General features: G+C 38.8%; 1 protein-coding gene across 1 annotated transcript in view; it reads left to right on the top strand.

Annotated features, from left to right (window-relative positions):
- LOC141623784 (uncharacterized) overlaps positions 1–11,988 on the top strand; it is a 32,070-nt gene extending 20,082 nt beyond the window's left edge. Inside the window, exons 12-13 of the mRNA XM_074439935.1 lie at positions 10,830–10,891; positions 11,705–11,988. Of these exons, the coding sequence (XP_074296036.1) occupies positions 10,830–10,891; positions 11,705–11,735 (93 nt within the window). The 3' untranslated portion in view covers positions 11,736–11,988. The remainder of the gene's footprint in view (positions 1–10,829; positions 10,892–11,704) is intronic.
- The last annotated feature ends 200 nt before the right edge of the window (positions 11,989–12,188 follow it).

Genomic DNA, 12,188 nt, shown 5'->3' with positions numbered 1-12,188 from the left:
AATCAAAGGAACCCAACAAATTCCCCCTTTGATGATGACAAGCCCTAAAACGAATGTAAGCAATGTAAACACCTTATTTCAAGATTTTAATCAAGCAAGATCATATGAAAGAAGGAACTATATTACCTTATTGAGCAAGAACTTAGATCAAACTTACCATGGCAAGTTTACATTGCCCCAAAACAAGAGCAAAAGTTGTGAAGGTTAGGCCCAGTTATGGGTTAATCAATATGCAAAGAGATTAAAAGCATGAGTTTACCTTTTCCCGCTCTTGACATCATCAAAAAGGGCAGGGATGTCAAAAGCATTTAAGAGCAAGCATACATAAGAAAACACAAAAAGACACATATAAACGTGACAAGATAACAAGGTCAACACAAACATACGGTTTAAACATAGTTTAACCATAGTTCACCATGGCTAAAAGAAGTTTAACATACACCACCAAGCAAAATATTACGAGTGAAAAAAGTTTGAAAAGGGCGCAACAAGGTGGGACAAAATAGGTAAGGATAATATGGGAAGGGGAGTTTGTTTAAGGGGAGGAGGCTTGGTCACCATCCGACTCTTCACCCAAGGGATCCTCGTCCAACGGGTCAGCTACACCATCGTCACCGTGCTCCTTGGTTGAGACAAGAGTGGAAATGATATCTACTTCTCCACGAATCATGTCCACGGTGGAGGCAAGTAGAGCCGAGATAGCCGCATCCTTTTGAAGCGCATCTTGCTTCACCCAAGCACTCAAATCCGCAATTGCTTGAAATACTTCACTCTTACTACCCGTGCCAACATGACTAGAAGGCCCACCCTCCGGATCCGTTTTGATTTTCACCGAAATAAGTTCATCATTTTCAACCTTAATCAACATTTTTCCCATTTGCCCGTCACTCATCGTATCACACATATCCAAAGATCCCACACTAGAGCTAATAAGGACTCCTTGTGCCTTAAGCACCACCGACAACCACATACCATAGGGAAGATGAAGGACACTTTTTGAGGGTTTTCGGAGTTTAGCCGAGATGAGGGCAAAGCGTTTGAACATTAGCCCAATTAGATTGACCTTTTTGTGAGTGGCTATGTGATAGATGAGGTATTGTTGAGCTATGGATAATTTACCCCGATCACCCGAAGGGTAAAGGGAGCGACACAGTATGTTGAAAATTAGGCGAAGAGAAGGGGGTATAGTGGTGTTACTCACGGGTCCACATGTTACTGACTTTGGGATACACTACTTTTGCAACCGATAAAGGGAGGCATATGGTAAGGGAACCCAAGTCTCTACTGGGAGATTGTCATAACCTCCGGGTGGAACATTTAGAGCAGTGGCAAAATCAGATTGAAAGAGTTTAAGAGGTTTACCATTTACTTTAGCCGTGAGAAAATCACCGGACTTGTCCACATGCACAGTCGCGAAAAACTGAACCACTTCACTTACAAACACAGGTTCACGAATTTCAAGAAGATTTTCCCAACCTTGAGCAGCAATCATATCTCGGACGGAATGAAAAGCAGGAGATTCGTACCGAGATTGATGATAAACTCGAGGGGAGTGAATAGCTTTGGGGTTCATCAATTTTTCACAGTTTTTGTAGATGGAGGTAGGGAGATCCAAGTTTTCAAGTTGTTGCCAAACATTAGCCATATCCCATTTGGAGATCAAGGACACAGAATCTGAGGATGAGATGTATATCAATTTTTTTTTTGAAGGTTTTGATTTTTTGGAAGGGGGTTCAAGAGACGGTTCAACAGGAGGATTGATTGTTGTGGTTTCAACTTCACTTTGTTCGACACTTTCAGAAATAGGGGGTAAAGACGATGAAGTAGCTTTCTCCTTTCTTTTATTTACTTTCTTTTTCGGAGTCGGAGTGGGATCGGCAGACATAGTCGGATTCTCAGTTGTACTAGCCGGAGTTTCTTCATTTTCATCTATATCCACAGTCACAGTTTCGATGTGAGACCGTAGTATTCTTTTTGCGACCACCTCGGGTTCGACGCCCAACCATGGTGGAGATTGGAACGTCGTTAGATGGGACCGTAGTTGGGGAAATAGTGGCGAGAGGTGTTGGATGAGGGCTTACGGGTTCTGGGTTAGGGGTTGGTGATGGATTTGTGGATGAGTTTTGATGTCGAGGAAAGGCATGGGAGTCTTTTTGAGATGGCATAGTTTGTGAGGTGGGTGGTTGGTCTGATGTGATGGACGGGGTAGTCATTTTTACGGTTTTGATGGGTATAGTGGTATTAAATGAGGTTTTGATCATGGTGGGTAAAAGGAGGGTTTAATGGGTAGGTGAGATGGAGGGAGTTTGGAAGGTGAAAGGATATGTGGGTTATGGGAGTTTAGGACGGTGGGTTGAGGGAGTAAATGGCCCAAACAATAAATGAGGCAAGTGGAGGTGGTTGGCCCAATTAAATAAATTGATCACTCGAAATAAAAAGCAAGATAGCATAATATAAACGTAAATTTAGATATGAGGTTGAGTGATTATCGACTCACGAATATGGTGTCAATTTTCGGTCTAAAAATGATATGAATGCACCTAGAACACTTAATAACATATGTCCATTTTAGTTTAATCAATTAGAGAAATTAGCAAGACTCACACTAGAAATCACAAGCAATTAATTAACCCAATTTCTAGTCTAAATTTCTCAAAATGTTCTCTTGTAAGTGGCTTAGTGAAAATGTCGGCAATTTGATTTTCGGTTTTGCAAAAGATAAGTCTAACATGTCCTTTCTCCACATGATCACGAATGAAATGATGACGAATATCGATATGTTTGGTTTTAGAGTGTTGAATAGGATTTTTGGAAATATTTATTGCACTCGTATTATCACACATTATGGGAACGGAGTCAAAAATAATACCAAAATCCAAGAGTTGTTGTCTTACTCAAAGGAGTTGAGAACAACAATGTGCGGCACTAACATACTCGCTTTCGGCCGTTGAAAGAGCTACCGTGTTTTGTTTCTTTGAGCCCCAAGAAATCAAGCAAGGACCCAAGAATGTTGCAATTCCGGAGGTGCTCTTTCTATAGACCGTGCACCCCGCATAGTCCGCATCCGAAAAGCCTATGAGATCAAAAGGACAATGTAAGGGATACCAAAAGTAGAGATCTTGTGTTCCAATCAAATACCGAAGAATTCGTTTAACGGCTTTAAAATGGGATTCTTTCGGATTTGCTTGGAACCTAGCACATAAACAAACGATAAAGAGAATGTCGGGACGACTTGCGGTCAAGTAGAGAAGTGAGCCTATCATACCTCTATACACCTTTTCACTAACATTCTTACCGAGTTCATCTTTGTCCAATTTGGACCCGGCTACCATAGATGTATCATGAGACCTACCATTTGTCATCCCAAATTTCTTAAGCATTTCCTTAATATACTTTTGTTGATGAATCATGATTCCATCCTTTGATTGTTTAAATTGGAGGCCAAGGAAAAATCCTAGCTCACCCATCATGCTCATTTCAAACTCCGATTTCATTAGTTCCGAAAAATATAAGTAAAGGAGTTCATTTGTTGCACCAAATATAATGTCATCAACATATACTTGTACAACCAACAGTTCAAGCTGACTGTGACTTTAAGAACAATGTTTTTGTCAACGGAGCCTCTTTTAAAATCATTTTCAATAAGAAATTTAGACAATCTATCATACCAACACCTAGGTGCTTGTTTTAAATCATAAAGAGCTTTGTCTAATTTGAAAACATGGTTAGGCAAATCATTGTTCTCAAAACCCGGTGGTTGCTCTACAAAGACATCTTCTTCCAAATATCCATTTAAGAAAGCGGTTTTAACATCCATTTGGAAGAGTTTAATGCCTTTGTGAGCCGCAAAAGCTATAAGTAAGCGTATGGCCTCAAGTCTAGCTACCGGTGCATAGGTCTCATCATAGTCAATACCTTCTTGTTGGTTATAACCTTGCACCACTAGTCTAGCCTTGTTCCTTACAATTTCTCCCGAGTCATCAAACTTATTGCGAAAGACCCACCTAGTACCAATGACGGTACGATTAGGCGGTCTAGGGACTAAGTGCCATACCTCGTTTCTTTTGAATTGATCAAGTTCTTCTTGCATGGCAAGCAACCAATCTGCATCAATCAGAGCGACTGTTACATTTACGGGTTTAATTTGGGAGAGGAAGGCATTGTGGGCACAATACTCGTTGAGATGAGCGAGATTGTTGAGGGATGATCTTGTTCGAATTCCCGAGTTGAGATCGCCTGTGAGATTAGAGAGTGGATGGGAGCTTTGATGTTTTCACTTCTTTGGAACAATGGTTTCTTGTTCCCCCTCAGCAGCATCAGTCACAGTGACTGTTTCCATTTGCTTGGAGTGATCTTCATCAGCATTGTTTTGGGTTGATTCAATTCTGGAGGTGGAGGCAACAATCGTTGGGTCTGTTGCATCCAGAGAGGAAACAGCAGGAGGTGTGCTACGTGTTGCCCTGAGCTGCAGACTTCCTTTGAAGGTAACAGTCCGTGTGTCTGTTGTGAATCAGCGTTGGGAGCTTCTACTTCCTCGAACACGAAGTCCTTTCGAACAAGACCAATCTCAAACTCATCATCATCATCATCATCATCATCTTCCATGTTTTGTACCTGTCCAAGCACACTAGATTCATAAAAAATGACATGGATGCTTTCTTCAATCAACATGGTTCGTTTATTGTAAACTTTATAGGCCTTGCTATGATCGGAGTAGCCAATAAATACTCCTTCATCACTACGTGGATCGAACTTACCCAAGTTGTTTTTACCATTGTTATAAACAAAACATTTGCTTCCAAAACATCTAAAATATGAAATATTGGGTTTTCTTCCACGTAGCAATTCATAGGGAGTTTTATTCAAGATACTCCTTATCATGACACGATTATGAATGTAACAAGCGGTATTTACCGCTTCGGCCCAAAAGTTCTTAGACAACTTACTACATAATAACATTGTTCTAGCCGTACCTTCAAGGGTCCTATTCATCCTTTCAACCACACCGTTTTGTTGTGGGGTTCTAGGAGCCGAGAAGTTATGGTCTACACCATTGTCATCACAATAAGCACCAAATGATGAGTTTTCGAATTCGGTTCCATGATCGGTTCTTATTGAAACAAGTTTTAAATCAAGTTTATTTTGAATCTTTCTTAACCAAATTAGAAACTCATTAAATGCCTCATTCTTAGAGCTTAGTAAGAGTGCCCAAACAAACCTAGAGTAATCATCAACAATAACACACACATAACGACTACCACCTCTACTTCTAGTTCTCATTGGTCCACACAAGTCGATATGTAGAAGTTGTAAAGGTTGAGATGTACTCACAATTCTTTTGGATTTAAAGGAACTTCTAACATGTTTGCCTCTAGCACATTCATCACATACTTTATCAAAATCAAAATCAAACTTCATGTTGGGAATGCCTTCAACTAAGTCGAGTCTTTTAAGGGTATTAAGAGTTTTAATACTAACATGACCAAGCATTTTATGCCATAACCAATGATCATTGTTCATTACACTCATGCAAGACATGGTATAACCGGATAGAGTGTTCAAATTAGTTAAGTACATGTCTTTGACACGTCTTCCTTCGAGTATTAGTTCATTAGTAGTGGCATCAATTATTCGACACACATTAGCACTAAATTCTACAATATTACCCTTATCACAAAGTTGAGAAATGCTAAGGAGATTATGCTTCAAACCTTTGACAAGCCGCACGTTGTCGACAAAAAGTAATGGTGACTTACCAACCTTTCCAATGCCAATTACTTCACCTTTCTTGTTGTCACCAAACCTTACCGTGCCACCATTGTATGCTTTAAGTGAGAGGAATTGGCTTCTATCACCCGTCATGTGACGAGAGCATCCACTATCCAGGTACCAATTGCGGCCGCCTCTCACCAAGCCCTACACAAGATTAGATTTTGAGTTTAGGAACCCAAACAAATTTGGGTCCCCTTTTGTGATCAACATATCTTACGGTGTCTTTCCTAATCCATATTTGCTTTATTATTTTGTTGTTCTTGTTAATGTCATCAAATCTTTTTCTACAAGCATTGAAGACATGACCATTCTTACCACAATAGTTGCAAATAATGTACTCGGGAAGACCCACGTATTTCCTTCTTCTAAAATCGGTTTTAGGCTTCTGGATGCAACAGTATGTCTGACTGTTCCATTTGAAGCCCAAACCAGCAAATTTGTTACATCTCTCGGTTTGACTTGTGAGAAAGTTTAACACGGTTTGACTTCCTTCCCATTTTTCAGTGATGTTTTTAGCTTTGACAAGTTCATTGGTCAAGTCATTGACTCTTGAGAGGAGATGCAAATTCTTTTCTTTTTCCCTCTTGAGTTCATCATTGTTTACACTTTCTAAAGACAACCTTTTCTCAACTATGAAGTCATGGGTGTGGTTATTGAGTTTAGACACGAGATATCCGATCTTTTCTTTGGACTCTTCATATTTAGATGTCATCTCATCAAGACGTTTGTTTAGATCAACGAATTCATCGGATCTATGATGAGGAGTAGATCTAGAAGTGCTACATTCGGGCATACCTTTTTGAAGAAAAGTAAGCCTCTCATGAAGAATCTCTATTTCTTTCTTGAGACTAACTACCTCACCTTTTAGACACTTGTTTTCATTGACTAAACATTCAATTTTCTCATTGGACTTGTTTAAATGTTTGTCAGAAGTAACAGTCCCAGTCCCAGACACTGTTTCTCTTAGGTCTACAATCTCAACCACAAGGTCATAGACTTCATTTTCGAGAGCATCTTTGTCCCTCAAAAGATCATCACGTTCCTTGGTCAGAGAGGAAACTTGCATCACCAAGGTAGTGTTGACATTTTCAAGGTCAAAGACGTCCGTGGGGGTCATCCTAAGACGCTCTAGTTCTTTAGTCAAATGTTTGTTCAACTTGTGGACTCTTTTAACTTCATCATAAGCCTCAGAGGTGACAGTGACACTGTCTGTTGCTTTTAGTTCATTTTTAAGATTAAAGTTCTCTTGAGCAATTTCCTCAATCTCATTTTGCATTACCTCAAGCTTATCATTTTGAAACCGACACTTATCAAAAAGTTGGTCAAGAAGCTTACATACTTTCTCTTTGGAGTAAGTTCTAGCCTTGACCTTTAGATGATTTACCTCGTTGTCGGAATCGGATTCGGAGTCATCGGGATTAGCCATGAGGCATCTCAAGTGTTCGATTTTTGAGGTTTTGAGACTTTGTCCTTAAGATGACTTGTAAGACACATTTTAGCCTCTAGTTCCTCCTCGACGAGTTCCTCATCTTCCTCGGAGTCGGACATTCCCCAAATAGCACTCATGACTCTATGTTTATAGTCCTTTTTAACCTTTTCTCTTCTTTCCTTTGATTTGATATCATCCCACTTCGGACATTCTTTAATTTGGTGAGTTTTATCACCACATTTAAAGCATCCCACGGTGGAGTTAGGTCGTTTCTTAGGAAAGCGTTTTTTCGAGTAATTATTAGTGAACCTTTTATTTCCTTGACCATTGACTAACCCGGCTAGATTCCTTGAGAACATAGCAAACTCGTCTTCCTCCTCATCTTCTCCATCACTTGGAGAGGATGTGAGGGCGAGACTCTTTCCCTTTGAGGACTCACTAGAATGCTTGTCGAGATTAAACTCGTGAGCCATTAGTGATCCCATTAGTTCATGAAGAGATAGGGTTGACAAGTCTTTAGCTTCCTCTATGGCGGTGACCTTGGGTTGCCACTTAGAGGTTAGACTACGAAGGATTTTTCGAATGATGTCCTCGGACTCGAAATTTCTTCCTAGACTCTTAAGCTCATTAATAATACAAGAAAAACGTGAAGAGAAACTATTTATGGACTCGTCCTTTGACATTCTAAATATCTCATATTGTTGCATGAGAAGGTCAACACGGTGTTTTCTCACTTGGGATGTCCCTTCATAGGCAAGTACAAGGGAATCCCAAATAGATTTTGCCGTAGAACATCCAGAGATTCGACTAACTTCCCCCTTACCAACACAACGTTGAAGAATCGACATTGCTTTGGAGTTCTTTTCGGCAAGTTTGAAGTCATTTTCATTGTAATCTCTTTCCTCTTTCGTTTTGGTAAAACCGTTTAAGATATCGGTTTCCTCAATAACAAGAGGTTCATTTTGGATGATGTTCCAACATTGATAGTCTATGCTTTTGATGTAATGTTCCATTTTGAGTTTCCACCATCCAAAATTCACACCGGTAAAGACCGGGATCTTGGAGTGTTTCTCGGAATCCATTACCCACGAATCAAACTCTAAGGCGATTAGCCTCGATCAAGAGCACGAGGCTCTGATACCAATTGTTGAGTTTAAGGATTCAAGTACCTAAGAGGGGGAGGGGGTGAATTAGGTACTATTTAAAAATTTTAACTTCAACTTTATTAATTTAAAGTGAGTTGTAGAATGATAAGAGACATGAGAATACTTCGAATAATATAGAGAGATTAAACGAGTATTAAAATGAATGTTTGCTGAAGTATGAAAGTAACAATGTTTTCGATTGTAGCTATTTGTCTCGATTTAAGTACAAGAGACCAAATGTGACAAAGATGTGGAATCTATTTTGAAAGTTAAGCTAAGCAAAGTAAACGAAATAAAGAGCAGCGGATAAAACAAAGAAAATCAAACACGAGATTTTTGAATTGGTTTGGCAAGAACTCAAGTGCCTACGTCCAATCTACTTTTTATTGATTAATTTTAGTGATCTACTCCGACTACTAAAAAACCTGTACCATAAAAAGACAACAACCTACTCCGGTTGTGATACAAGTTCAAGAACTACTCCGTTCTAGAACAAGCCAACTCGCAACCTACTCCGGTTGCCAAAGAGTTGAAGACTACTCCGTCCTAAACTCTACACACAAACTTAGAATGTTATAAGGATCAAGTTTCCACTAGCTTATTCTTAAAAGAATTGAGGTGGACAACTTTACAAGATCAACAATTCATAAGTGAGAGAGTCTAGTATATTAAAGTAACAAAGAGCATGATTGTAACACTTGAAGACTTTTAAAAGTTTTGCAAAGTAAAGACTCGGTTTTAAGCTTTTGAAAACAATTTGCAAACTTAGATTAAATCTCAGAAAAAGTCTTGGGAGTTTTGAGAGGATGAGGCACGCCTTTTATAGAGAGGATGAGCAAGGGGTTGTTAGGGTTTTGAGGGTCAAAGACCATCACATGTGATGAGTCTCAACAACTTCCCAAACTTGCACAAAAGAGGGTTCTTATTCAAAAGGCAAAGGAGAGAAAGAGTGTTTGAAATTATCCAAAAGAGCTCATACAATTTCGTAAAACAAAGAAGGAAAACAAGTCACATGATGACAAGCTTTCACAAAAATGGCAAAAAGCAATCTCTATTTTATGAAAGACAAAAGGGTCAAATTTGCACAAAGAGGAAACAATTTGAAATGATAATTATTTAAACCACTTTTTCTAGAAGGCCAAATCCTTGTAAAAATCTGAAAGTTATCTTTCAAAATATAAGACATGTAAATGACTTTTGAAAGATAAGAAAGAGTTCAAGTGTTACGAATTGAGGCAACGGTCCAGGCTACTGTTACTTGTGAAAGTAACAGTGGTCTTGACTGTTTCTATTACTTTAAAATACTTTACTTTCTAACTTGTACATTAGATGACGCCTAGGACTCAATACAATTGGGTGATCAATGATTCAACACTTCTTAATCCAAGCTTGATTTAACCATAAATCCTGAAAAGTTAAACTAAGAAAGCACACATTAACATGTTATCATCAATCAAAGGAACCCAACATTAATAACTCCAGCTACTTTCATCTCTTTCCTCACTACCTTACCCGTTTGACCACCACCAACCAAACCTCCCTGCACTATCTCGGGACAAATCTCCTGGCCATCGCAGGCGCCACATTGCCGCTTGTACCTTTTTCAGAGCTCAATTTCCCCCTTTATGGCCTGCATCTCCACTGTCTCCCTCTTTGACTTCCATTTTCTCCCTTTATCGACCTCCACTTTCTTCTTTGTCTACCCTCACTTTTCTGACCTCCAATCCTTCCCTTTTGTGATCTCATCCTCCTCAAACCTCTCTCTATCACATTGTATTTTGAAATTTTAGATTTTTGCTTCTTAGATCTACAACCTCATGATTTGATTTTTTTTTCTTTCTAAAATCTAACCTCACCTGACTACTTGTTAACAAATTTCTAGCCTAAAAATGGTTTTGAAATGAGGCAATTTCAGGCAGTGCTTGACAAAAATATAAAATCTGAAAAATATTGGTTGGTACATGACTCCATGATATTAAAATTGTTCCATGTGATCACATAATGCGTAGCACTCTAAGCTGGGGTCTTTTGTGTGATAAAGGGGGCTGTAATGCGAAATGGCATGCGGCGGTGTACATTAGGCCTTGTGTGGGGCACAATTTTGACAGGAAAGGAAAAAGGTGGTGGATTTCCACTGTTTACAAAAGTGGGGTTGGAGGGAAATGGTGTCCAATCTGTCCATTTTCTTCCCTCCAAACCATACTAGATCCCTTTCAAATAGCAAAACTTTGGAAGAAAAATGATTCCTTCCCTCCCCTCTCCTCATGTACTTGCATACAGACAAAGGGTTAATACTTAATGCCATAGGTTAGTCTTCAATATGTTGAATTTTGTATCCTTTTGAGATGAGGTTGACTTGTTTTATTTTGGGTCAACGCTTTGTTGTTGATGACTTCTGTTTGCTACATTTGTTTCTTTTGTAACCTGAACATCATATGAAGCATTCAATAATGTTCTGTAACATTTTTTCCCGGTTCTCACAGGGACTCATGTCAATTACGGAGGAGAAAATTAGCAAGGACCAGCAAAAAGGAAACTTGATGAGGTTTAAACATTTAATAAGTTCTTGTATTACCTCACTTTATATCCTCTCATGTCCTAATTGTTAGCACCTGGTCAACCACATTATTGCTTATTGCTCATATTACATAGCTGGCGACCTTGGCAGGAATACGATACTTGGGTGTTTAAAATGTATTCATTGTTTAATCTGGCCATACATCAAGGGAAGTGATCATGGAATCCAAAATAGTAGAATATTATCCTTTCTTAGTGCTTGAATTAGTATATACGCGGTTTCCTAAAGTAGAAGCTGTTGGGACTTTATAGAGGCCTTCAGAATGATATTTGTTTGCTTACATGACCTTCATAAGTGATAACAAAGAAGGATGATATGTTGGAAGTTTGCTATACAAGCTGTAATTAGATGGAGGGAGACATGTATCCTCTATTCCTTTGTACAATATTAGTAGTTGGGCAATGTGTTTTATCCATAATTTAACTTACGACATCTAATTTTCATCTCCTCAAAGCTTCTGTGAAATAGCCCCATTAATCTTTCAGAAAATGACATTGATTAGCTCAAATGTAGTTCGGTATTCGATTTGGTTCGAACGGATTCAGTTCATAGAATTCTACTAGAGATAAATATAAAGAACTCAACCAATCTATTTTGCGAACAACCTCCTCCATTTTCATTGGGTGATATGGGTAGTGGATCAGCTGGCAAAACTCTAAACCATGTAAACATGATCGGCCGAGGTTGATATCCACGAATAATCATTTGTCATAACACGTCTTGTGTTGATGTCATTTCCTGTGTCTCAGTGGTTGAATGCTTTCATTGGGTTCTTTGCAGGTTATCCTCAACCAAGGTTGCAAAGGGCTAAAAGAGGAGGCGTTTCTCAGATTCCTTCTGAGGAAGGACACCTTACATATTATGGAGAATAAGGTTTGTTCACCGTGTTTATTACTAAGCAGGCAGACTCAGGAATGAAATCATTATGCATGACCATTCATGGTTTCTTCTGTTGCCTACTTAACTTCCAGTTTAAAAAATTTCAATTAATTTTCTCATGTAATCTTGATTGCTATTATCATATCTACAGATGATATATGAGGAATGAATGTTTTCGGTTGATCTATACTATTTAGTGTTGGTTCCTTCTGAGCGAAGATGGTGTTTTTTTTTTTTTTTTTAAATTTGGTTGGACAATATAACTGACAATGACCGTGCTGGTGCTGGGCACAATGTTGTGTGATACTTTTGAGATCAAAATATTTGAATATCATCTTCGAGTAAAAAATAATTATTTCAATTTTGGGTTTTTTTTCGCAAAAGA

The sequence above is a fragment of the Silene latifolia genome, chromosome X (genome assembly GCF_048544455.1).
Source record: "Silene latifolia isolate original U9 population chromosome X, ASM4854445v1, whole genome shotgun sequence".
In the NCBI taxonomy this organism is placed as follows: domain Eukaryota; kingdom Viridiplantae; phylum Streptophyta; class Magnoliopsida; order Caryophyllales; family Caryophyllaceae; genus Silene; species Silene latifolia.
The sequence above is the reverse complement of the archived record's forward strand: the minus strand, read 5'-3'. Positions and strand labels throughout refer to the sequence as shown.